This window comes from Aquarana catesbeiana, linkage group LG10, assembly GCF_042186555.1.
Source record: "Aquarana catesbeiana isolate 2022-GZ linkage group LG10, ASM4218655v1, whole genome shotgun sequence".
In the NCBI taxonomy this organism is placed as follows: domain Eukaryota; kingdom Metazoa; phylum Chordata; class Amphibia; order Anura; family Ranidae; genus Aquarana; species Aquarana catesbeiana.
In genome coordinates this window covers 183,083,438-183,111,415 of record NC_133333.1, presented here as the reverse complement: position 1 = coordinate 183,111,415, position 27,978 = coordinate 183,083,438, and the positions used below count along the sequence as shown (strand labels likewise).

Below are 27,978 nucleotides of genomic sequence, written 5' to 3'. Positions count from 1 at the left end.
ACTGAGTTAATACCTAGGTTTGGTCTTCCTGAAACCATAGAATCAGATAGGGGGACACACTTTACAGGAGAAATCATGCAGAATGTGATGACCATGTTAGGGGTTCAACAAAGTTTTCACACCCCTTACCACCCACAGAGTTCAGGATCAGTGGAGAGAGTAAATGGGACAATAAAGTTAAAAATACAAAAAGCCATGCAAGAGTTAAACAAGCCTTGGCCAGAATGCCTGCCTTTGGCTTTGTTCTCTATAAGGTACACTCCAACAGGAAAGACAGGATTATCCCCATATGAGATACTTTTTGGGAATGCACCTAGATTGGGTTTATACTTTCCACAGAGTATGCAATTGCAATGTGATAGTTTGACTGCATATGTGATACAATTACAACAACGTCTAACTAAGATCCACAAAAGTGTGTATTCTTCTCTTCCAGACCCTAATTCAATAACAGGTACACATACTCTGCTACCAGGGGATTATGTATATGTGAAGAAACACACCAGAAAGACATTGGAACCCAGGTTTGAAGGTCCTTACCAAGTACTCTTGACCACAGCCACCTCAGTAAAGCTGGAAGGAAAACCTACCTGGATACACGCATCACATTGCAAGAAACAACCCGAGAAAACAACATGATGAAATATCTACTTACATATTTTTTGTTGAAGATTGTTGTTTTACAAATATATGCATGGACTCCTGGTATTAATGTACTTGAAGTAGAGGAAACAACAACTTTCGAATGGGCTATAGATGATCCTAAAGTAGCAAATGATTATTGACAAAGGTAGACTAGTACATCTTTCCTCACAGATACAACAGGATACTGCACCACATTGGTGGGATATATTTAGTGGAATGTCTTCTACAGCAACCAATACCTTTCACTGGTTGTTAAGTCCAATGGTAATTTTTATTCTAATATTAATATCACTTACAATCACGAATATATGTGTATACAGGAAAATAAATAGGAAAATTAGGAGAATAGACAGGGTATACTGATAAGTGTGTATTGACATCACCCTACTCCTATAAAACTCCTCTTCTTGAATTTTAAGATGTTGGTAATACCTAGGGGGATGGGTTCTACCCCTCTGACAACTCGCGGTCAGGGAAAGGACTCTGGGGAAAAACTGACTAGAACTTATTCATGAGGACCCAGGGGGAAGGAGAGGATGATGTCAAAGGGGGAAATTGATAGGGTTGAAATAATGACTTAGAGTTCCACTTTAATTGTTTCTGTTTTTTCTTACCTGTGTACGTATCAATTGTTCTATTTAAATTGTTTGTGCTCCTTTCTTACCTATGTACGTATCAATTGTTCTATCAATCTGTATCTAGATGGAATTTGGAACTGCTGAATAATCATTACATGTTCGCTGATGAGAAACTCTTTGTACCTTAACCTCATTTGGTAATGCCGATAAGATTACTGCTTTTGGAACTGCCTATAAAAGAAGTAAAGGGAGCATCCTTTTTGGGGGATGCTCAGAACTGTGATACAGACATACCTGACTCCGTGTCATCTTTCTTATAGAAGCAATAATTTGGCAAAGCAATATAAACTATAAGCAACTTGTTTAAAAGTTGCACCTAACACTATCCACACATATTGAGATTTTCAAATCACTCGATTGTCCTATCCATGCTAAACAGCATAGAAGGATCGGATTTGCAGTGTCGGCTATTGTATTCTGACAGCTAGCAGCTGTGGCTATCACAATACTTTAACAGTGCTTGCATTATTATACAGGATTTATATAGCGCCAACAGTTTATGCATCGCTTTACAATATAAAAGGGAGAGTGAATGAAGAGCTTGGTGGTTTCATTTGTTAAAAAGGGGCGAATTTTAGAGATGTTACGGAGGTGAATTCTACAAACTTTTGACAACGATGGGACTTGAGGCTGAAAAGACAAATCAGAGTCTAGGATTACACCTAGTAGCCTGGAGTGAGGGGAGGGACTGATAGTTGCATTGTTGATTTTGATGGAAAAGTCATGGAGGTGGGCATGGGCGGGGGGGGGGGGAGAATATTAATGGCTCAGTTTTAGAGAGATTTATTTTAAGGAAGTTGATTGGATGTAGATACTGTTTGGCCACAAATTTTCCACCCAACTCAGTTGAAAAACTGACTTTTGTCAAGCTGAGTGGTGGTGTCAGAGACCTCCACAGAATGGATTTCAGTCAATTTAGCAGGCATTGGAGGACATTTGATCTGTGTATGGCCAGCTAAAAGGATTGTAGGCAGATGAAGGTTTTCCTCCAACTGGCACTGTGCCATTGTTACAGGGGAAGTGGAGTTCATTGAGAGAATTGTCTCCTTATGGACTCAGTTAGGGTCTCAGAGGAGCCAGCTGCCTGATTAGATGCTGCAGCCTCTTGCAACCATCTTGACTAGGAACCTTATAGGGTATATAGGGTCTCCTGCTTCATTCAGGAGTGCCTAGAGTGAGTGGAAGGACAGGGACCCCACTGGCTAGGGAAAGTGATTAGTGCAGGGAAGGGTTCCTGGTGGGTGAATAGGGTCAGGACAGAGACAATGCCCTTTAGAAAGGAAACATCCAGATAACTGGAATAATTTGTGAGGCTCTTCCTCACAGCATTTTAGTGCCATCCTGATGCACTGCAAACCCCCACCCCTCTAGCAGAAGCTGTCCTCTGGTAATATAGGCCCAAGCCCGGTAACACTGTGTACACACCAACTGTTGCATTGCCTTATTCAGTATCTTCAAAAACTGTCATTATTCATTACTGCTAATCTATAGAGAATGTACAAGATAAATAATAGCAATCAAGGATCAATCGATGGTATGTTTGGTATTTAAGATGCGAGAGGCTATGTATGTCGGTAAACCATGGTTAAGCAATAGCCTCTCGTATCTTAATTACCAACCATACCATCGATTTTATGTACTGAGAGTTTTGAGAAGTTTGCTTGAATTGGGGATAGGCTTGTTGTTACAATTCCCATTAGGCATCTGTGGTCCAATCATATTGAAGGAGGGGGTACTTAAGGCTCTGGGAAAGCTAAGCTTCCTAATGACGCACTTCCTGCAAAATGCATTGAGGCTGTGCGATTGCCATTACTGACGTCACTTCGGGTGGGAACTCCACGCCACTTCAGGTCCCTGGAATGCACACCGGCTCACCATGAGCGGCGGGGCAGTTGTTTTTACCCTTGAGGCTATATGTGTTGGTGCTGACTGAAGCACCTGGAAATGTAAGTGTAATTTTAATGTGTCTTATTCGGTTTTAATAAAAGTACTACACTATATTGCTTATCATCTTCTTTGGGGTTATGATCTATCTGGCTGAGTGAGAGGATTACCGTACACCTGGAGTGCCTGTGTGCTTGGGAAGGAAGAAAAATTGCGCTATAGAGTGTAAAAAGGAATGAGCTGCGACTGAGGGTGTTATACTCATGAGGGGTCCTCTGCGCTACTATCCAATGGCACATAGGCCGCCATGTAGTGCAAAAAAATTAAACTGTGTTGCTGCAAAACCTATAGTGTACACATAACCACCAAAAAATAATCAAATCAATCTATAAATGATTTCGAGCAAGACACAAAACTGCAGATAAATAACAAATGTTCTAAGCGTGACCTGTGTAGTATCCGCTACTTAGTCCTGTAGCTTCCGGTACTAAACGTGCAGCGGTGACGTCAGAATGTAGCTCCTCCTCCCTATGTCATTTCGTCACTAGCAGACGTGGTCACGGGATCACGATCACGGTGACCACGTCTGCTAGTGACGAAACGACGTAGGGAGGAGGAGCTACGTTCTGACGTCACCGCTGCACGTTTAGTCCCGGAAGCTACGGGCTGTTTGGAAGCCGGCCGGCTCGTTATTTTATGTCCATTTTGCTTACCATTGTTCACCGCTCTGTAAGCCTTCAATTGTCTTCTTTTAATTCTAATAAATGTAAGGATTTACGCTATGTGAGGCTTTTTGTTTTCATGGTGAACACACTGCCCATTATATCGATCTATCTACGGACCGTTTTCAATGATGCTGAGGAGCCCAGTGTATGCCAGTGAGATCCTGGGCTGGGGTTACAGCCATCTGCTCGGTGTGGTCCCCTGTAATAAGGGACCACTGATTTCTGGTAAGCGCAGGGCTGGTGCAAGGATTTTTGACATCCTAGACGAAACCTTGATTTGCCGCCCCCCTCCTTGGTTCCACCCCTGACTCCACCCCCTTTGCCCTGCCCATGTATACCCCACCTTTTTAATAAAGCGCCCATCAAATGCAGCCTCAACAGCGCCCATCAATCTAGCCTCACCAGCGCCCATCAAATGCAACCTACCAGTGCCCATCAATGCAGCCTATTAGCACCCATAAATGCAGCCTACCAGCGCCCATCAATACAGCCTACCAGTGCCCATCAATGCAGCCTACCAGTGCCCATCAATGAATGTTTGCTTGCTTTTATTCATTCGGGAGTCAGGACACAGACACAATCCTCCGCCACCGCTGACACTATGTGTGAACGGAGCGGCGGCTGCCTGCTGATGCTGAGACTTAGTTGCTTGCTGCAGAAAGAAGAGAGTAGGAACACCAGTGGCTGGGCGCCCTAGGCTGCCTAGTTTGCCTAGTGGTAGCACCGGCCCTGGGTAAGCGGCAGTCCTTTTTGTGGTGGAGGAAACTTCTCACTTGTCACTCTAGTATGGAACTTTACGGCACATCACTTTTTGAATATCGTCAGCTTTATAATTTATGGACTTACACCTATGTTTTGTTCTTTTTATTTTTCTTTTTACTATGGATTGACTTTCCTTTCACTATGGATTAATTTTTATCAAATTTTGCATTTCAGTCACTGGATAACTCACAAACACCTTTTTATACATTTTTATTGTGTAATTTTTTGTATCTGCATCTGTTTGATGCACTATTCAGTTTGTCATATATTTAATTGTGTGTACCCATTTTTGTATTTCTGCTTTGGGTCTGCCTAATTTCATGTGCACTCAGTGTGGTCTATTGGCATTTACCACTGTGTGCTTGGGAGCCATCACCCCACCAATTATATGACCATCTGGAGAGTGAACTGAGGGATTCCATTTGAATATCCAACACTAAATGTTTTGGGCATTATAAAGGTTTATGGTTGTGAGTGCGCATCTTTTGCTCACACTGTGGAGGAACACGCATACAGGATAAGCACTTTAAAGCACGTGATTGAAGGATCTCCTGTAAGGACTTTTCCCATTTTTTGATGTTTTTGTTTTTTTGAATGGTACCTGGGGGGTGTCTATAGTATGCCTGTAAAGTGGAGCGTGTTTCCCGTGCTTAGAACAGTCCCTGCACAAAATGACATTTTTAAAGGAATAAAAGTCATTTAAAACTGCTTGCAGCTTTAATGTAATTGTAGATTTCATCTCACTTCCTGTTGTCTCCTTCCGTTTGCAAGTAGGAGTCGTTTGTAAGTTGGATGTTTGAAAGTAGGGGCCTGCCCTATATACTCTGCAGAAATTTGGGCCTTAGGTGTTGGTGTTGCCACAAACACTGTAAGCCCTTACAGGGCCCTGCTGTGAAATATTAGATCAAGAATTGTAATTACATGCCCCTGTTGAACAGGGGCAGAAAAATTGGGCCTTTGGTGATGGTGGTGGTGCTGGTGCCACAACACTAAGTCCTCACAGTTACTCTTGGTGGGCGCTGGAACGGGCCCTGCTGTGAAATATTAGATCAAGAATTGTAATTGCATGCACCTGTTAAACAGGGGCAGAAAAATTGGGCCTTTGGTAGTGGTGGTGCCACAACACTGCAAGTCCTCACAGTTACTCTTGGTGGGCGCAGAAATGGGCCCTGCTGTGAAATATTAGATCAAGAATTGTAATTATATGCACCTGTTGAACAGGGGCAGAAAAATTGGGCCTTTGGTGTTGGTGGTGCTGGTGCCACTTGGTGGGCGCTGGAACGGGCCCTGCTGTGAAATATTAGATCAAGAATTGTAATTACATGTCCCTGTTGAACAGGGGCAGAAAAATTGGGCCTTAGGCACTGGTGCTGGTGCCACAACACTGCAACCCCTCACAGATACTCTAGTTGGAGCGCAGGAACGAGCCCTGCTGCAAAGTATTGCATCAAAAATTGTAATTACACGCCCCTGTTAAACAGGGGCTGAAAAATTGGGCCTTAGCCACTGGTGGCGGCGCCCAGAACCAAAAATGTTCTTACAAGCTATCAGCATGATCATTGAGGAGGAAGAGGATAATCACTCAGCATAACAGGATAGCATCAGCATAGGCAGTCTTGAAGGGATCTGACATTTTAAAAAAAATTATTCGGTTACATCAGCATCAGGTGCTTGGTAGCTGGTGGTGATCCAAGACTGATTCATTTTTATGAAGGTCAGCCGATCAACCGAGTCGGTGGACAGATGCACCCTGTGATCAGTTACAAAGCCTCCAGCAGCACTGAATGTGCGTTCCGAAAGAACGCTGGATGCAGGACAGGCCAGTAGCTCAATTGCATACTGTGCAAGCTCTGGCCAGTGATCCATCCTCAGTACCCAGTAACCCAGAGGATTTTCGGTGGGAAAGGTGTCCAAGTCTGATCTTGCCCCTAGGTATTCCTGCACCATGTAAAACAGACGCTGGCGATGGTTGCTGGAACCGATTATACCTTGGGGCTGCGGACTAAAAAATTGTCTGAACGCATCGGTCAGACAGCCACCTTCTCCACTACTCTTTCTTTGACTGACTGAAGCCTCAGCAATACGTTGTCCAGGAACAGGAGTTTGTAACCTCCCAGTCTCTGGGAACGCGTTGCACAGACCTTTCTGCAAGGCCTCCCGAAGATGTTTCATCCTCTGCTCCCTCTGCGACGGCAAGATAAAGTCCGCAACCTTACCCTTGTAACGTGGATCAAGGAGGGTTGCCAGCCAGTATTGATCCTTCTCCTTGATACCATGAATACGAGGATCCTTCCGCAGGCTTTGCAGGATCAGGGAGGCCATGCAGCGTAGGTTTGCTGAGGTATTCGGTCCGGAGTCCTCTGGGTCACTAAGGACGACATGATCCGCAGCCACCTCCTCCCAGCCATGTACAAGTCCATGGGTTTCTTGGGACTGTAAATGATCCCTTAAAGACTGCTGCTGATGCCGAGTGCCAGGCTCCACCTCAATGCTGACGCAATCTTCATCCTCGTCCTCTTCCTGTGTGATCGGCGGGCAAGCAGGAACACTGTCTGGATAAAGGGGGCCTTGAGAGCTAAGGAAGTCCTCCTCTTCCTGCCTCTGTTCTGCCTCAAGTGCCCTATCCATTATTCCACGCAGCGTGTGCTCCAACAGGTGGACAAGGGGGACAGTGTCACTGATGCATGCACTGTCACTGCTCACCATCCTCGTGGCCTCCTCAAATGGTAACAGGACAGTGCATGCATCCCTGATCATGGCCCACTGGCGTGGGGAAAAAAAACAAGCTCCTCTGACCCTGTCCTGGTGCCATAGTCGCACAGGTACTCATTGATGGCCCTCTGCTGTGTGTGCAGCCGCTGCAGCATGGCCGACATTGAGTTCCACCTGGTGGGCATGTCACAGATTAGGCGGTTCTTGGGCAGGTTAAATTCCTTTTGGAGGTCTGCCAGCAGAGCACTGGCATTATATGACCAGCGGAAATGCACACAGACTTTCCTAGCCTGCCTCAGGACATCCTGTAAGCCCGGGTACCTGCCCAAGAACCGCTGCACCACCAAGTTAAGGACGTAAGCCAAAAAGGGCACATGGGTCAGTTGTCCCTGTCGGAGAGCGGAGAGGAGTTTGGTGCCATTGTCGCAAACCACCATTCCTGCCTTAAGTTGGCGTGGCGTCAACCACCTCTGAACCTGCCCCTGCAGAGCTGACAGAATCTCTGCCCCAGTGTGGCTCCTCTCCCCCAAGCACACCAGCTCAAGCACCGCATGGCATCTTTTGGCCTGCGTACTTGCGTAGCCCCTTGAACACCTAGGAAGCACCGCTGGTTCCGAGCACAGGAAGAGGCCATGGAGGAAGAAGAAGAGGAGGGGGTGGAGGAGAGAGGTTTGTCAGAATCACCAGTACTGGCATTTTGGAGGCGTGGTGGCGGAACAACCTCCAACACTACTGCACCTTGTCCTGCATCCTTCCCAGCTGCCAGCAGAGTCACCCAATGTGCCGTGAAACTTAGGTAACGTCCCTGTCCATGCCTGCTGGACCATGAGTAAGCGGTAATATGCACCTTACCGCTGACCGCCCTGTCCAGCGAGGCCAAGACATTGCCTTCCACATGCCGGTAGAGAGCCGGAATCGCCTTCCGTGATAAAAAGTGGAGTTTGGGAACCGCACATTCCACAAACTCACGGAAGGGGGCAGAGTCTACCAACTGAAAAGGTAGCAGTTGAAGTGCTAGCAATTTTGCCAAGCTAGCATTCAACCGCTGGGCATGTGGATGGCTGGGAGCGAACTTCTTTCTGCGGTGCAGCAGCTGGGGCAGGGTAATTTGCCTGGTACAATCGGACGTCGGTGTACCAATAGTAGATTACCCGCAAGTACTTGGCTGTGACACACCTAATTCTACACCTTCATTCCTCTCAGTGCAGGTCTCGGAGAGGACTGAAGGTATAGTGGGGTTGGAGATCCCAGCTGATGAGGAGCAAGGAGAGGTCCTCTTTGTTCTTTGGTGTGGGTCTTTTAGGTACGCTTGCCAACGAACTGCATGGCAGGTCAACATATGCCTGGTCAAGCATGTGGTGCCCAAGTGGGAGATGTTTTGGCCACGCAAGATACGCTTGAGACATATGTTGCAAATAGCAGCGGTGGGATCTGATGCACTCGTCTCAAAAAAGGCCCACACCAAAGAACTTTTGGAATAACGAGCAGAGACAGCAGCGCCCTGCACATGCGGAGCTCTGCGGTGTGATGCAGTCAGTGTGCTGCCCTTAGGCTGGCCCTGGAGGGCATCCTGCCTCGTTGGTGATGTGCCTCCTCCTCCCTCCTATCAGGCACCCACGTGGAGTCAGTGACCTCATCATCCTCTCCCTCCTCATCACTGGAGCAAACCTGGCAGTATGCTGCAGCAGGGTGAACATGACTGCCAGATTGCTGTCTTTCTTGGGCACCCCCTCTGTCTGGGCTCACGTTACTGCCTTCCTCTAGCTGAGTACCATCATCGGAGCTTTCAAAACGCTGGGCATCCTCCTGGAGCATGTACCCAACACTGTGTTCAAACAGTTCGAGGGACTCCTCAGGAGGACATGGTGGGGCTAGGGAAGAAGTCACTGATGCCGTTGAGCCGAGGGAAGAGGCCGCGTTGGCAGCTGCTTTGCCAGACAAAGTACCCTGAGTCTGGGTGAGGGAGGATGAGGACAATGAAGACGGCTTGGTCATCCACTTGACCAAGTCTTCCGCACCTTGTGGCTAAACACGGTCAGCTGCCGAAAAAAAGGCCAAGCGTGTCCCACGGCCACGTGCTGATGAGGATGCACCGTGTCAACGACCAGCACTGTTGCCTCTAGACACAGAGCCTGCTTGCCCTCTTTTATTGGCTTTTGACTGTCTGCCTCTCCTTGTTGGCCTTCCAGACATACTATTGGCCTGCAGTGAGATGTAGCTGCACAAAACTGGGATGTATAAATATATATACCTATTATACTGCATCTAGCAGAATCAACTGCCTGCCTATAGTATTATTAGTATAACACCTGCGCTTGTCTTCAGGTAGCTATACTGTAGGTGCAGCTGTGCAGGGTACACAGTAACTGGAAATACTTCAAAGAGCCTACACAAGCACCTGGCTGCAGGTAGCTATACTGTAGGTGCAACTGTGCGGGGTACACAGTACAGTAACTGGAAATACTTCAAGAGCCTACACAAGCACCTGGCTGCAGGTAGCTATACTGTAGGTGCAACTGTGCGGGGTACACAGTACAGTAACTGGAAATACTTCAAAGAGCCTACATAAGCACCTAGCTGCAGGTAGCTATACTGTAGGTGCAACTGTGCAGGGTACACAGTACAGTAACTGGAAATACTGTAAAAACGCCTGCCTGTCAGTATATTAGGAAGAGAAGAACAGGATCTAGCTAAACTGAATACAGTATATATATATATATATATATATATATATACACATACACACACACACACACAACACCTGGGATGCATATATATATATATATATATATATATATATATATATATATATATATATATATATATATATACATACATACACACACACACACACAATACACTGTAAGTGCAGCTAACTGACTCGACCTGCCTACTCTATCTAACTTAAATCAAATGACACTGTCTCTCTCTCTATCTCTCTCTCAAGCCGGAACACATTACACAGGGTCGACGTGCAGGCGGCCTTATATAGTGTGGGGCGTGTACTAAACCCCGAGCCATAATTGGCCAAAGCCTCCTTGGCTTTGGCCAATTACGGCTCTCTGTACACACAGCGCTGTGATTGGCCAAGCATGCGGGTCATAGTGCATGCTTGGCCAATCATCAGCCAGCAATGCACTGCGATGCTGCAGTGAATTATGGGCCATGGCGCACCACTCGAATTTGGCGCGAACGGCCCATATCGTTCGTAATCCGGCGAACGACCGAACACACGATGTTCGGATCGAACATGGGTTCGACTCGAACACGAAGCTCATCCCTACTGTACACGGACAAACAATGTTCGAACGATATAAGATTGCTGCAAAGTCTATGTTTGATAAGTACAAAATATGTAATTGATAATTAATGTTTCTTTTTCGGTTTACATAATTACCACTGCTATTTTGTTCATGAGTCCTGAAGCAGAAATGAGAAAAATCGTTAATCCATGAGAACTTAATTCCATAATATTGAATATGACAATTAGCCATGTACTCAAAGTAATTGTAAATATAATGTGGTTGTCACGGACAAATACTCACCGAGGCCGAGATGCCGAGAGCGGCTCGCCCTTACGACCACGCGCACCCAGACCCCCGAAATGGGTACAGGAGGCTGAGGGCACGCGGAGGCACGGGCTTCCAGATGGATAGTAGGTTCAGAAGCTGGAAGCGGGTGTCCTGGAATCCGCAGGGAGCAGAGCTGAGAACACAAGCAGAGGTTAGGGAACAAGCAGATAATAATCAGGGTATCACAAGATCCAGCAGCGCGGTGGTTAAACAGGCCAGGGGTTTGGTACACAGATCAGGCAGATTAGTAACAGGAGAGTCCAGCAGAGTAGTAGTTAAACAGGCCAGGGGTTTGGTACACAGATCAGGCAGGTTATTAACAGGAGAGTCCAGCAGAGTAGTGGTTAAACAGGCCAGGGGTTTGGTACACAGATCAGGCAGGTTATTAACAGGAGTGTCCAGCAGAGTAGTAGTTAAACAGGCCAGGGGTTTGGTACACAGATCAGGCAGGTTATTAACAGGAGGGTCCAGCAGAGTAGTAGTTAAACAGTCCAGGGTTCAGTATACAGAGCAGGCAGAAAGATACAGGGGCAATCCGGAAGAGTGGTGTTTCAGGCAGGCTGAGGGTTCGGTACACAAGTCAGGCAGGTCACAGGGTAAACACAGGCACAAGGAACAGGGAGAGCTGACGACAAACCAGCAACCCGACTGGGCGCTGGAGCCGTCAGATATAGTCTCCCTGCCCGGCGAGCGCGTCAGTGTGACGCGCTACCGGGCACCCGCACGGGCGACGGCGCGCACACGAGGACCGCCGTGCACCCGCGCGCGCCGCACCATCAGGCCGCGGACGGGTGTGCGGCGAAGCGCCCGTCCCGTGCGCATGCGCACCGGAGCCCGGCGAGCGGAGACGCTCCCTGGCTCCTGACAGTGGTACAGTTGGTTTCAATGTCGTACAAGAACAAATTTGTTCTTAGCGACTTACAAAGGTTTTTCAGTGTTTTTTTTATGTATCATTATTTGTAATAAAATGCATTTTTATGCATCACTAGTGTGTTCCTGGTCACACCAGTAAGGTCTGACAATTTATTCTACGTTTTTTGTTTTTTTTTTCCCTTCAGCCCACTGTGTTTAACAAAAGCTTTAGACCTTCCCATCTCCCCGTCCTTCTCATACTAGAGATTAAATTACCAGCACCAAATGTAGAATCATATTCAAATCCCAAAGTAATAATTACTGTAAAAGGACCATTATTATTGACTACACTTCCATTAGTCTGTGGCGTGTACTTGGTAAATATACACTGAGAACCAATTTCCCCAAGGCACACTGATTTAACAGCATAAGCAAACACAAGTAAGGACAGTCTAATGCACACAGGCCATTGTGTAGGTATCTTCTAAACTTGTAAAAGGCACTCAGCTAACATTTAAATATAAATGGATTTTATTATCCAGGTCTATATTGTTCATAAGGATGCTGAGCTAGCATTCTATCACGCCAGCCTTCCAAATTCTGGTTCGGATCGCCTCTCCCTGTGCTTGATGACCAGTGATGGCTCAGTAAGTGTGGGAGATTTAAACATACAAGCTCGTCCTCAGACTTACGTTTGCCACTCCAGAGCATCTCATGGCAGCTGACAAAGACTGGGCTCCTCTGTTGTAAGCCCTCATGCCCTCTACCTCTTGACTCCTCTGTGTTTGACAGCAACAGTAAAAAGAAAAAGAAACAAAGTATACTGAGAATTTATTTTATTTAATATTATTCAAGGGCACCTTAGCATTGTTCAAATTAGTACATTAAAAGGAAAACACTGTTCATGACACACATACAGTTTATGATCAACAGTATTAGACAGATAATGCAGAGTGAAGTCCAAGTTATCATTTTTCCCTAGCCGGCACTGGATAATAACCAGTTTTGCCCCAGATTACATAATACTGCTTATTGAGCAAGGTAGTGCAAAAGTCAGATATGACCTGCAAAGTACACCAAGCACATGGAGGGTGGTCATAGAGGGGCAGATGTCTATGAAGAACTATGGCCAGAGAGTTATCTGCTCATACTCTTAACTGTAGTGCTAGGAAACACTGCGATTTTTTTTCCTGTCAGTGGCCATGGTGCATCTGTGGTGTGTATAGTCTCTAACGCAAAATAGTGAAGGATAGGATTTGTTTCTAAAGAGATACCAGCCTTACCAGATACCAGATGCTTGTTATCATTACCTCCTAGCAAAACACAAGATGGCTAATTAGAACAAGCAATACTTTAATGCTTCTAGCATGACTTATTACCAGGCCTTTTATGTTCTGCCCAACCAATAGCAACCAATCAGATATCCATTTACTGCAGTCAGATCAGTTAAAATATTACTTCTGATTTTCTGTTATGGATTATTGCATTTTGCACTTCAATGCTCTTTGCAGTGTTTTATTTAGAAACTAAAATACTGTTCTTCCCTATAGATAGATACAATTAAATAAAAAGGGAGAAAAAACCCCACTGTCCTTATAAACCCCCAAAAAATGGCAGTTGCAACAGCTTCATTATACTTTACTGCCATTTTCATAGCAAAGACCAACTGTAAATATGTATTCATTTTAATATGGCTGAATGGAGGCTAGTTAAATACCATAAATAAATAAATACTCAGATAAATAAAGTATTGGTAAATAAATATAACACATGTAACATTTTTTTTTAATATAGGAGGGCCTTGCAGAAAATTGGTGCTGTTAGACAGATTTTTCTGCTAGCAACAAGCTACAGTTGCTTTTCTGGTCAATGTAAGAAAACTAAAAGAGCATACAAGAAACCTTGAATAAGTTACTGTCAGTAAACCACAAGTGTTTTTCCATGTATTGCAGTTCTGCATTGTGTCTGTGCAGTGATCTTCATGCCAAGTGGAGAAGGCTCCCATGAAAAGGTGCATTGTGGGAAAGGCATGCTATTCACTAGGAAGAAAATCTATGTCAGAAGACATGCAAAAAGCAAACCGCAAAAAGAGGGGACACTAGATGAGAGCGACGAGCAAAGGACACAGCTCTTCTGTAGCAAAGTTCTGTTTCTAAAAAATAAAAGTACTTCAGAACTTATTGCAAAAGTGTGAGGTTATTTAGGCATGAAATGAGAAAATGACTATACGCAGAGGTGCGATTATCATAGGAAAAAGGTTAAAAATAAATTGACACAAAAGTGCAAACATTCTTTAGAACATAAAGAACACCAGCGGGTGGCTCATGATAATACAAAGGTAAGCATCATCAGAATCAATTTGAAGTTCACGTGCAAATTGTCCCGGGTTGAGTGTATATGGTATGAAGATGTTAGCACCCATAGGAGAATGAATGGCATAAAGAAAAATACAGACAAAAGTGCAAAAAGGGGTATTCCAGAACATGCCTGAATGGCAAGGTACTGTATTAACATTGCGCAACCCTAAAGTAACCCATAGCACCTAGTTACTGAACTTCTTATGGAAGAGTTCCGATGACTGTGCAGAATTTAATCTAAATGTCAGAAAACATTCACACAGATGATAGATTATGGATTTTGATAAGAACGTATATCAAGACGAGTTAAAAAAGGACCACATCTGTCAGGGTGGATTTAACCTGCTAGTCAGTGCAGATCAGGAGAATCTGATGTGCCAATGAATTCTTGAATTTTACAGCTGATCTCTGTGTGCCTATGTGCAAGAGTGGTTCTTCTATGACAATAGTGATCGGACATTCAGATTGAGCTATGGATGAATGTACCTGTGGGCAAATCTGACACAAGAATGCCGTTAATGCGTGGCCAGCTTTAAGGAAACCTGTATTGTGAAATATGGGGCCTCTCGTTCCTGATCTTCATATGAAAATGATTAGCTGCCTGCCCCTGGCTATCACATTTTCTGAGGCACTAACCTGGAATAAAGAGGCAGATGAGTAACGTTAAGCTGGCCATGCACTGCTCAAACGTTGATGGATTATACTGGCTCGGCTCTCAGCTGATATTTGAGCAGTGTAGGGCCCAATGAGCATCGATCCGTTAGGCAAAGTTGATCGTTCAATCGACTTTTGTCAATGTAGTCTTTCAACAAAGTGTTATAAGATGCAAAGGCAAAGAGGCAAATAAGATGCAGGCCTTGTTTGGGTATTCTGACAGCCAATAGGCAGACTACAATAGCCCAGAAGGAGATTCGTCCTTCCTTGTTGTTCGTGCAGATGGGGGGGATCTGTTAAACATCTTCTGTTCAGTCAGTATATGTGTATGATCATCTTTAGAGTGATTTCCAAATCTGTATACTTATTCCAGGTCAGTAGCTCAGAAAGTGCTTAAAGCAGAGCTACGCCCAAAAGGGTAAGTTCCGCTTTAAGGCCCCTCTCCTTCAAATGGCATACCCAGTCACATCCAACCACCTTCTTCCTCAATATCATTTGAATTTGAACAAGTCTGTGGTTAGATTGCTTCTCTTAGAGGACACATACTGTGAAAGGTTACAGGAAGTAGAAAGACCTAGGGACAGAGAAGGGTTATAAAGGTTAAGGACTGAAGGCAAATGAGGCAATGGTCTGAGCATGTTAGCTGCAAGGGGAGCCATAGTGGATGAAGATAAGACAGGAGTATTGGCAGGGGAAGGGTTAGGAGAGTGGGGGGTTTAAGTACAAGTGGTAGGTGTTAGACTGTTAGATACAGGGGGAGCTGCAGAGATTGATAAGTCAGATATAGGGTGGGGCTATAAGACTTGGGGTTTCAAGTAAAAGGAAGTAATGGTGTGAGCATGGTATCTGCAGGGGAGCTATGGAACCTTAAGATGATAAATTAGGAAGAGGTGGGTTATAAGAGTTGGTGGTTTCAGGTAAATGAGGTAATTGAGCATGTTAGCTGCAAGGGAGCTATAGAGGTTGAAAAGTATTCAGAAGTACTGGCAGGGCAGGGGATTCAGGAACAGGATGCAATGGTGCGTGTGTGTTACCTGCCACGGTGGCTATAACACTTGAGGATGATGTCAGGAGAAGCTGCAGGGGAGGGTTTATGAGGTTTGGGGGTTTCAGATATAGGAGGTAATTGTGTGAGCATGTTAGCTAAGAGGTAGTTATAGAGGTTGGGGGATGATAAGTCTGGAGCAATGGGTACAGGATTGAAGTTCAGGTGCTCTGACCTGTATCTTGCACTGGGGTCTGGGTGTGCCAAGCTAGGCCACTGGCTGAGCGCATTGAATGCCGTGGGTTACAGTACACCTGCAATATGTCAACTAACCTGTACTACCAATAAAGTTATGAATGATAATGTTTCCATCTAACAACCAAACAATGCAGCCTTTAGTCAATGCCCACTTCCTGGTCAGTATTACTATAATACAAAGTGCAATGAAAGTGACTCTCTGGAGGCTCCAGAAAAATCTTGTGCCTGCAGGGGATGGAAATGTTTATAAATTGCAATGCTCCAATGTACTCTTTTTTGCACTTCAGTGATATTTTTCTATTAACAAGCAATGAGGTCCAGGATTGACCATGCTGCACCATTATAAGAGTTCCTAATCCTTTATCAGTGCTGTGAAGTGCTATCCTGTCAAATAAACAGTGCGGAAAAAGGTAAAGAGATGGAAAGGTGCCCATTTTTGAGAATTTCTATGGCACATTGTATTAGTTCAAGTAAGGAGGTAATCAGACATTATTTGCAGATCCCGATGACCTCCAGAAATTCTGTGATGTATTGCACATCCAATCATTATATAACGTGTATTGAAAAGGATTTTATTTCATCCTTAAAGTGCAGGAGATGTCTGTTCCTGAAGAGAATTGTTCTGTCTGAATGGCGTACAATTGAGGAGGATTTAACCCCTTTCCTGCTTGAGATACCTGCGCAGTGCAGTAGAGCAAAGATCACCACCACCTTCCCCGATGAAGACTTGCAGAATGCTACAAAGTACAAAAAAAAAAACTTTTCTATTTACTTCAGGGAAATCCACGGATCCATCTTCTCCTAAATTGGCCTTGCCTTTAAATGGCAAAGAGGTATCTTTGCAAGGAGATGCAGGCCTTTCTAGCAGTGAAGGGGTTGCAAGGACAAATGGCATGTCCTAAGAAAAAGCCCCCTAGAACTGAGAAACCAGATTTCTCTTCCATTGGCTCCACCTCTTCAGCTCTGGTAGACAGTGCAGGCTTCTCCTTGATGTTAGAGACTTAAGTCTTTGTCAGAGGCTGGTAGAAGAGACCGAAAGAGTAGGAGAGGAGGGCGGAGGAAAGTTGAGAAGTTCTAGCACTGCCACCCCTACGCTGCTCCTTCGGGTGAACATACAAGATGCAGCGACCCACTTGTTGGTACGTGGGTTGTACTTTTCTATGGAGTTCAAGCTTGAGCTTCCATCATTGCCTCCTACTGCATAAAGCCACCCATCCATAGCCACAAGATCATGCGTGCTTCTGTAGAAAGACAACAGAATAGTTAAAAATTCTAATAAATATTGTACCCCTGAAACCATAAGTAGGAAAATAATGTACAATAAAAAGAAAGCTTGATCTAAAAGCCATACGAAAATCTCAAGAAATAAAACTGACCGGAGTACAAGACTCCCTCTACAAATCATGCCATGTTTAGGAGTGTTTGGTACCTGGCTGATTTTATACAGCTTAAGGCCCCTTTCACGACTTGTACGACTTGTCCTACGACTTCAAAAGTAGTCCCTGCACTACTTTGGTCCGACTTTGATTTGAGTTACACAGGCATTTCCTGAAATCGCGGCAAAATCATGCGACTTTGGAGTCACGGTAGTGTGAAAGGGGTCTAACCCTGGATACTTGTGTGTCCAGGGATGAGCTGTAAATTGTCCAGATATTGCTACATGTATGGCACAATAATGATTGGCATGTTTACTAGTTGTTTTATTCTATTCTTGTTAATCAGTCAGCCAACTCTTAAGCTGGCCATAGATGGATCTTTTTTCTGGCTGATCAAAAAATAAATGAAGAGGATTCCCCCATCCACACAAACGAGGTGGAAGAAGGAACTGCATTGTGCTGTTTGGTGCACCACCATAGTAAGCTGCTTCCTATTGTGGCACATCTGTGGGCTCGATCCCAAGCTGTGCTGCCTGAGTCCAAACACACAGACGGCGCAGCTTGATCCCGCCTCCTGCTTCCTCATCCCAGAATTTGACTGACATCAGTAGGAGCCGACGAGCTCCCGCTGCCTTAGCAAAGCTTGTGAGAGTGGGGAGAGCAGCTACAGACAGGCACAGCGCTGGATCGAGTGAAGGCTAATGCCTAAACATTTTTTACCTTACAGTGGTTGTAACCCTCAGATATGAAATAAGAACAAAAGCATATTCCTTAATAGTGTGTTTTTTTTCTCAGTCCAGAGCACTAAGTGTCATTTGTGTATGCTGCCTCGTTCCTCTGCTATCTGCATGAGTCACTTCTGACAAGTTTTTCTGACAGCAAGAGAAAAAAGGTGACAGTGGAGGAATCTCCAGCACTCCACCTGTGGTTGACAGCCTCAGCTCAGTTTCTGTGTGTGTGTGGGTGGGGTGGGGGGGGCACTTCCCTCCCCTCCAACATAGCTGCTAACTGTCCCCAATTCGGAGCAATGTCCCTCTGTCCCTCTTTCCCCCTCATTTTGGTCTGATCCATATAGCTGTATATAAAATGCAATTTTTATCTTTCAAAAAGTGTTTCCCAGTGCTAAACCTTTCTTCCAAATTCTAAATTGCTGCATTTGTACATTTTAAAAGCCAATATAAAGGAATAGTAGTGGTAAAAAAAGCCCTTGTTGATTTAATTAACTTTTCTTGGGTTAATTCTCCTTTAAGGGGGTGTGGCAGGGGGGCGTGTCCCATACCTACATACGTTTGCTGGTAGGTGTCCCTCATTCCCAACTCAAAATGTTTTGGAGGTATGCCTCCAATCAGCTCTTAGACCTCCCCTTACTCAGTAAGCTCTGCAGTGTGTAATTTCAGCTGTCTGCCTCCTGTTTTCTGACAGCTCAGACAAGTTTTATAAATTTTTTACTTTTAACAGATGTAGAGAAGAGAGGGCTGCAGATAAACAGGGGCAACTTATGTATCACGATTGGTTTAATCTCGGTGTATCACCATTGGTTTAATCTCGGTGTATCCCCAGAGGCCAGTCACTTCACTGTGTTTATGTATGGGTTTACAACCATTTTAATGCCGGAAAAGGTAAAACGTTTAGGCTTTAGAACCACTTTAAGTCACTCATCATCATCAGGCAATAACCGCATTTCAGACAGAGGAGAACGGAGTCCACAGTGTCCTTCAATCTAAATACTGGACAGGAAGCACAGTCAATGTATTAAAATATCGTTATACCAGCAACTTTTTGTGTAGGGCTTACTGGCTCCTTAAAGAGGATCGGACTTGTTTCTCTAGTTTCAGGAAGTAGACTGGTTCATTATTATTCGGTCTTCCAGAGTTTAGTTCTGGTTTGTGATCTGAGAATAGGATTTAAACAACAAACAATGGGAAGTGCTTGTGAAAGTTTAATACTACCTCAATTGAAATTCCTCAGTGGCACACTGGGGTCTTAAGCCCTGTGTTGTGCTTAGATGTGCATAATCAATATATAAAAACTGGTCACTGCATATTTGTCCATTGCCTCGTCCACAACTGAATGAGGGGTGAGGTTGCCTATATGAACACCATATGCACAGGTCAGGCGGGATGGCCAGATCATTGAACATGGGCACAACATAAATTTGGCTTCAGACTGGCGAGATCATACCATCCTTAAGGCTAGTTTCACACCTCTGCACACGTTACTGCAATGGATGGTACAGCACTATGCACATGTTAGTGCGTTGTGGGGTCATTCATTCCAAATGGCAGCCCAAACACACTAAAACAATACAGCTGTGTTGCGGCACACCACAATGCATGGTAATGCACCATCGTGTGTTGTGGTGTGTTGCATCGGGAAAAGTCATGCTTTTTTAGTGCATTGTTGGCCTATTGGAATTAAACTAGCCTAAAAAATAATATATAGCAGTTTTTTTAAATATTTTCTTGATTTACTTGTTAAGGTCAGGATGAGGAAAAATTAAACATTTTTTCCAAGTCAGATAAATATAAAATATTTATATTCATTTTTCAGCTAGCAGGTGTAGCCCTCGCCTCCTTTTTAAAGTTTTAGTCTATATCTTATAACTTGCTGAAAGGGGGTGGGGCAGGAATAAGCAGACCAGATCTTGACTGAGAAAGCTGTGGTCAATATTTGAGCAACCGTGTTCGCGATCATGTCGCTGGCAGCAAATGGACTACTAAAAAGCACTCACCAACTACTATGGTGTCCCTACCATAAGGCCCCTTTCACACTGGGGCAGTTTGCAGGCGCTATTGCGCTAATAATAGCGCCTACAAACCGACCCGAAACAGCCGCTGCTGTCTCTCCAGTGTGAAAGCCCCAAGGGCTTTCACACTGGAGCGGTGCGCTGGCAGGACGGGAAAAAAAGTCCTGCCAGCAGCATCTTCGGAGCACGCTCCTTCACCGCTCCTGCCCATTGAAATCAATGGGACAGCGCGGCTATACTGCCGGCAAAGCACCTCTGCAGAGGCGCTTTGTGGTGGTTTTTAACCCTTTCTCGGCCGCTAGCGGGGGGTAAAACCACCCCGCTAGCGGGCGAATGCTGACAGTAAAGCACCGCCAACAATAGCGGCGCTTTACCGCTGACGCCGCCCCCGCCTCAGTGTGAAAGGGGCCTAGCAAGGGAGATTCAGCAATGTTTTGATGAGGGAGTAAAACTGCTGGAACATTTAGTGATCCTGTTCCTGGTGATCTGATGCCAGCAACACGTTCACTTATGTGACAAGGCACTTAAAAAGTATTTGTCACCCACCTCTGCACACTCCCTGCCAATCGTTTGTCGGTTGTAACCCTCAGAGATATCTTGTACTTGCGGGTATGGGAGAACATGTGGCTTTCTCGCCTTGTTTCCTGGATGCAGTGCACGGACCTGAGTAGCCAATCAGCAGGCCCGAACACCATCAGCTGGGAAAAGGGGCAAGATCATTATCCCTGTGTAAGCTCCGACACAGATAATCATGGGTTTATATAGGAAAAAGACTGAGCTCCGACTAATGAACAGAATAGTGGAGTAGCATGAAGAAAGTAAGCATCAGTGTGGTTGATTTACTAAAACTGGAGAGTGCAAAATCTGTTGCAGCTGTGCATGGTAGCCAATCAGCTTCTAACTTCAGCTTGTTCAATTAAGCTTTGACAAAAACCTGCAAGCCAACTGGTTTCTATGCAGAGCTGCACCAGATTTTGCACTCTACAGTTTTAGTAAATCAACCCTAGTGTGTATATTGGTGGCATATCAAGAGAACCTGTCACTTTACCCTGAATGAGCACAGTTAAAGGAGAAGTATGTATGGCCAAAGCTTTTTTGGTCATAATTCTCCTATGGATCACAGGAGTGCAGTTCATTCTGCACTTCTGTGATTTTTTCAGCCCACAGCAGGCTGAAGTCCCCTGACGGCTGACGTCACAGAGCCGGTCCAGGCTCTGAAGAGATCCTAACATATGGTTGGTATTAACCCGGAAGCTTGGATCGGCAGCTGGCTCAGCCTCTCAGCCATCCGCTGAGAGGCTGAGCCAGCCCCTCCCCACACCCTCCACAGCCCCTCGCTCAAGTAAACGCTGGAGGGGAGAGCAGAGAGATGCTGACGGACAGTCACGGCTCTCTGCTCAGAGTGGGGGGGGGGGGGATGATGAGCAATCAGCGGTGTGTAAATCGTTCAGTTCTCACCACAGAGCCAGCAGGGCACAGATGATCGATGTTGCTTCCACCTAGGCGAGTATAAATGTTTATTTTTAAATCCTGAACTTCTCTTTTAGCCTCGGTTCACACTGGGACGACTTGTCAGGCGACCTAGGTCGCCTGACAAGTAGCGTCCCGTTCAGTACAATGGAACCGTTCTAATCGGAGCGACGCAAGTCGCTCCGACTTAGAAAAAGGTTCCTGTACGACTTTGGGGGCGACTTGCATAGACTTCTATACAGAAGTCGTTTTGCAAGTCGCCCCGGCAGTCGTGTGCAGGTCGCAAGTCGTGTGCAAGTCGTGTCGCCTCTGGTGTGAACCGAGGTACAAGGAATTCTCTTTAGAACTGTCATCCCAGCTCTAAAGCCTGGTACACACTATTAGTAGTTTTTTGTTCAACCCAGTAGGCTGAAAAAAAAAACTGAGGAGTTTGCTGTATTAACCATGCGATGTTAGTACATCGATCTCTCTGCTGAGCTTTTTTGTCCTGACAGGGGGACTGACTCCTTGCCAGAACACACTGGTCAGCACTGGCAGCCAGTGGCTGCCAGCACTGATTGGACGCCGATCAAATACTGGTTTTCCAGCATGTTAGTTCGATGGAAGCCTGCCGTTTGACCTGTGTGTAACAGGCTTAAGCTAGCCAGCTAATTAAAGGACTGCTAAATAAGTTACTGTGTAAAGTGTTCTCCAGTGGAAATGGATTATTTCTCATTACACAACCTCCTGAGGCTATCCAGCAGGGGGTTACAGAAATCACCCCTCCCCTGTGGCAGCACCAATCTCCCAGCTGGAGGTTATCTGAGGGCAGAAAATCATCTCATGAACATAATGAGTGCTTGTGTAGCCATGACACTCCTCTCTTTGATGCGATCTTAAAGGGGGGAGATGGATTAGGGTAGCCAGTAACCTCCATCCGATCCCCTAAATGATACAAAGCAATTATGACTGCAAATATTACATTTGGTACTTTTGCGTTGATTTGGGGCAAATAAAACAGATAATGTAAGAAATGTACATATTGATTTTACATTGTACAATTCTGGCAGACCGGATTACCTCCTAATATTCATTGGTGCCACACTCTCCCATGTGTTTGCCTTTGGGTTATATCTCTCCACGGAGTTCAGACAGCTTGTGCCATCATTTCCTCCTGCTACATACAACATTCCCTCCAGCACAGCTACCCCGGCACTGCTGCGACGGCTTAACATATTAGCAATCGGGGTCCAAGTGTTTATCTGCAAAAAAAAGAAGAAAAAGTTTAAAGGAGAGAAAAATTAAGGAAAGAAAATGATTGCCTAAATTTAAAAAAATAGGCCAAACAACTGTCTCATCTTTTCCATTCACACCTGAGCATAGTGGAATCGCTGGCAGAATCGCACGATTGCAGAATTGTGGCAAAACACGGGATGCGTTTGCGATGCCTTTATTTCTTAGTACCACCCCAAACGCGATGCGATTTTTGACACAATTGTCCAGTGACATTCAAATATATGGTGCCGCTTCAAAAATGTGCCACAAAAACACACACACAAAAAAAAGAAAATCTGTTGCTGCAGTACGCTTAGCTATGAATGCAGCCTAACCTTTGGGTGTGGATTTGTAAGCCCAACTGCCAATACATACTTGAAAAGTGTTACATAAAATCCACTAGAATATCATTTGCTATACAACTTTATTCAAACACAGCCATAAGGAAATCTCAAATTATCTAAAGTTTCCTGTAAATATTGCCATGAGTAAAATCAGGTAGCCACATGCACTTAACATGCATACGCTGCAGTATATACAACTCTTTTAGAGCAGATGTAAACCCTAACTTATTTCAATTTCATTTGCTAAAGCACTGTATAGCACACACCAGTAGCACTTTAAAAAAAAAAAAAAAAAGTTTATTTTTTCTCCGTCCTTTGTTCTGTCGTAGTTTTGCTGATCTCCTGCAGCCATTCTGCTAACACTTAATCTGTACAGTGCATCCAGAAAAGTATTCACAGCGCTTCACTTTTTCTACATTATGTTATGTTACAGCCTTATTCAAAAATGGATTAAATTAATTATTTTCTTTAAAATTCAACAAACAATACCCCATAATGACAACGTGAAAGAAGTTTGTTTGAAATCTTTGCAAATTTATTAAAATAAAAAAATAAAAAAAATCCCATGTACATAAGTATTCACAGCCTTTGCCATGACACTCAAAATTGAGCTCAGGTGCATCCTGTTTCCACTGATCATCCATTAAGATGTTTCTACAAATTGATTGAAGTCCACCTGTGGTAAATTCAGTTAATTCGACATGATTTGGAAAGGCACACACCTGTCTATATAAGGTCCCACGGTTAACAGTGCATGTCAGAGCACAAACCAAGCCATGAAGTCCAAGGAATTGTCTCCAGACCTCCGAGACAGGATTGTATCGAGGCACAGATCAGGGGAAGGGTACTGAAACATTTCTGCAGCATTGAAGGTCCCAGTGAGCACAGTGACCTCCATCATCCGTAAATGGAAGAAATTTGGAACCACCAGGACTCTTCATAGAGCGGGCTGCCCAGCCAAACTGAGCGATCGGGGGAGAAGGGCCTTAGTCAGGGAGGTAACTAAGAACCCAATGGTCAGAATGGTGGTGGCAGCATCATGCTCTAGAGATGTTTTTCAGTGGCAGGAACTGGGAGACTGGTCAGGATAGGATAAATGCAGCAATGTACAGAGACATCATTGATGAAAAACTGCTCCAGAGCGCTCTGGACCTCAGACTGGAGCGAAGGTTCATCTTCCAACAGGACAACGACCCTAAGCACACAGCCAAGCCAACAAAGGAGTGGCTACGGGACAACCCTGTGAATGTCCTTGAGTGGCCCAGCCAGAGCCCAGACTTGAACCCGACTGAACATCTCTGGAGAGATATGAAAACGGCTGTGCACCGATGCCCCCAATCCAACCTGATGGAGCTTGAAAGGTCTTGCAAAGAAAAATGGGAAAAACTGCCTGAAAATAAGTGTGCCAAGCTTGAAGCGTCATACTCAAATAGATTAGAGGCTGTAATTGGTGCATCAACAAAGTATTGAGCAAAGACTGTTAATACTTATGTACATGTGATTTTCTTCATCTTTTATTTTTAATAAATTTGCTAAGATTTCAAACAAACTTCTTTCATGCTGTCATTATGGGGTAAGGTTTGTAGAATGTAGAGGAAAATAATACATTTAATAGATTTTGGAATAAGGCTGTAACATAACAAAATGTGGAAAAAGTGAAGCACTGTGAATATTTTCCGGATGCACTGTACAGTTGTGCTCATAAGTTTAAATACCCTGGCAGAATTTATGATTTCTTTGCCATTTTTCAGAGAATATATGATAACACAAAAACTTTTCTTTCACTCATGGTTAGTGTTTGGCTGAATCCATTTATTATCAGTCAACTGTGTTTATTCTTTTTAAATCATAATGAACAACAGAAACTACCCAAATGACCCTGATCAAAGGTTTACATACCCAGGTGATTTTGGCCTGATAAATGACGCATGTTCTGAAGTATGAGACGTCGTACGTGTCGTCCCGTCGTACCTCACCGTGTTCTGGACGTTCGGAATTTGGTGTGACCGTGTGTATGCAAGACAGCTTGAGCGGAATTTCGTCGGAAAAACCTTCAGAGTTTATTCCAACGGCAAAACCGGTCGTGTGTACGCGGCATAAGAGTTTAGCAATTGAAGTTACATACTTTAAATTCATGCAATCCTGTTTCTATCTAATTCTACAAACACAGATTATATCTTTGATATCCGTTATGGATTCTAGAAGTAGAATTCAAAAATATTGGAAGTGGAATCTATAAATAAATCAAAGGAATCATCTGTGTTTGTAGAATTAGACAGAAACACAGATTATATGGATTTACCAGACCATAGATACCACGTGTATGCACGATGACCGCATGTGGTTTTACATAACTACATTGTGCAGATTTTTATTGTGGTGGTATTGATAGCGAGCTTTAGATCATTTAAAATGTTATTATGGTTGGATTTGAATAAAGTTGTATTGTAGTTTATATCCTGGAGGATTTTATATAACCATTTCCTCAAGATATTGCCATTCGCACAAACAGTATCAGTTGCTATTTGTTAAAAAAAAAAAAAAAAAAAAATTAAAACTATTAACTCCAAGTTTTCATTAAAGTTTATAGTTTTCTTGTTTTTGGCAAAATAAAACTGGCATGGTAGTCCCAATTACCTCCTGCTCAAATTGTGTCTAGCCCAAATACTCTTTAGTATTAGATACAGTGGAACATTAGAACCCCTAACTGGTTTTTACTTTTATTTGGGGCTGTTGGAAAGATTTTATCCCACTTTCTATCTAGAAAGGAAGTGAGGGAAAATTTACAATAGGTACACAGAAACACAAACCTGACAACGGATCTAGTCTTCCCCTACTTTAATAAAAAAATATTAAAAAAAAAACTTTTATTTCTGTCTGTGCTGCTGTTGTGGAGTTCTACTCACTTCCTGTTTGGTAAAGATTATTTTTTTAGGACAGAAAGTGAAGAAAAATCTCTAAGGGCATCCAAGACAGCAGTAAAAAAACCAACAGGGATTTTTAAACACCTCCCTACTCTATCCAAAATTGGAAAAAAAAAACCTAACTATTTGAGTTGCCGTAGTGAGTGTCCATGCAGGATCCAGTGACCAAAGCAACAGGCCATTCCCATGCATGGGGTCCGGGACTGGTCTCCAAGGTTTCACCGAGGTTGCCCTAATTCAGATGCACTGCTTCTTCTGTGGTATTGAAAGACATGGAAGCATTGACTGAAGAATCCAAAGAAAAATTTATAAACTAAATAAGCCAAGATTCATTTCTTCGTAAGGGAGAAAAGGTCTTACCTTAAAGTGATTTAAAGTCTCGTTTTTTATTTCTATAAGAATAACAAACATGTTATACTTAACTGCTCTGTGCGGTGGATTTGCACAGAGTGGCCCAGATCCTCCTCTTCTCGGGTCCCTCTTCGGTGCTCCTGGCCCCTCCCCCCTGTTGCGTGCCCCCACAGCAAACAGCTTGCTATGGGGGCACCTGAGCCGAGCCGCAGCTGTGTATCCATTTAGACACGGAGCCGCGCACGGTTTGGCCCTGCCCCCTCTCTCCTCATTGGCCAACTGACTTTGACAGCAGTGGGAGCCAATGGTGCCACTGCTGTGTCTCAGCCAATCAGAAGGGAGAGTGCCAGATGGCGAGGCACTCGTGGACATCGCTGGATCGAGATGGAGATCAGGTAAGTATTGGGGGGGGGGGGGGGCTGCTACACACAGAAGGCTTTTTATCTTAATGCATAGAATGCATTAAGGTAAAAAAAAAAACCTTCTGCCTTTACAACCACTTTAACGCAATTGTGAGAGATCAACTTTTTTTTTTTTTTTTAACACAGACGTTCTATTTACCAATTGTTTTGTTTAGGGCAGCCCTGATCCTCCTCTTCTTGGACCCCCTGCTGGTGCTCCTGGCTCCTCCCCCTGCCGAGTGTCCACCATAGCAAGCTGCTTTCTATGGGGGGCATTCGTGCGTGCGTGCTTGCTTGCTCCTAAGCCGGCTCTGTGTGTCCTTAGTCAATGGCTCTCGCTGCTATCTCTGAGCCAGTGAGGTGCTAGATAGAATCTGCTCCTGTGCACAGTGCTGGATCGAGATTATGCTCAGGTAAGTATAAGGGGGCTGGGGGGTTGGTCTAGCTACATGCACGTTATTTACCTTAATGCATAGAAAAAAAACGTCAGCATTTACAACAACTTTAAGACACTAGCAAAAAGCTGAGGTCTCATGGAGTGGGGTAGGGTTATAGGGGGACACCTGGTGAGTATGTCCTTAAAAGCTTGCCAGTGTCCAATCACCTGAAGATACCAGAGGGGTCACCAGCAGAAGGAAAGAGGTCCTGATTCCTCTGTATAGAACTTTAATTAGACCTCATTTAGAATACTGTGTCCAATACTGGAGACCTCACTTACAAAGAGATAGAACGAGCCCGGAGATGGGTAACAAAAATGGTGAAAGGTCTGAGGGATAAAACATATCTGGAAAGACTTCAGGAACTTAATATGTACAATCTGGAGGAAAGAAGGCAAAGGGGAGACATGGCTGAAACCTTTAACTACATCAAGGAGGTGAAAAGTTTCAGGAGGGCAGTATTTTTAATATGAAGCCAAAATCAAGAATCCCCGGGCATGACCTCAAACTAGCAGGAGGAAAATTCAAAACTAATCTTAGAAAGTATTATTTTACCAGAAAGGTAGTTGATGCTTGGCATAAACTTCCAGCAGAGGTAGTGAGTCAGTCAATAGTAAGTGGATGCAAACAT

General features: G+C 44.4%; 1 protein-coding gene across 1 annotated transcript in view; it reads right to left on the bottom strand.

The window, feature by feature from the left end:
- Window positions 1-12,609: 12,609 nt before the first annotated feature.
- The window catches only part of KLHL17 (kelch like family member 17), a gene marked incomplete in the record, with an annotated part of 112,462 nt that continues 97,093 nt past the window's right edge, over window positions 12,610-27,978 (bottom strand). Inside the window, 2 exon segments of the mRNA XM_073603048.1 lie at window positions 12,610-17,285; window positions 22,696-22,877. Coding sequence (XP_073459149.1) covers window positions 17,057-17,285; window positions 22,696-22,877 — 411 coding nt within the window.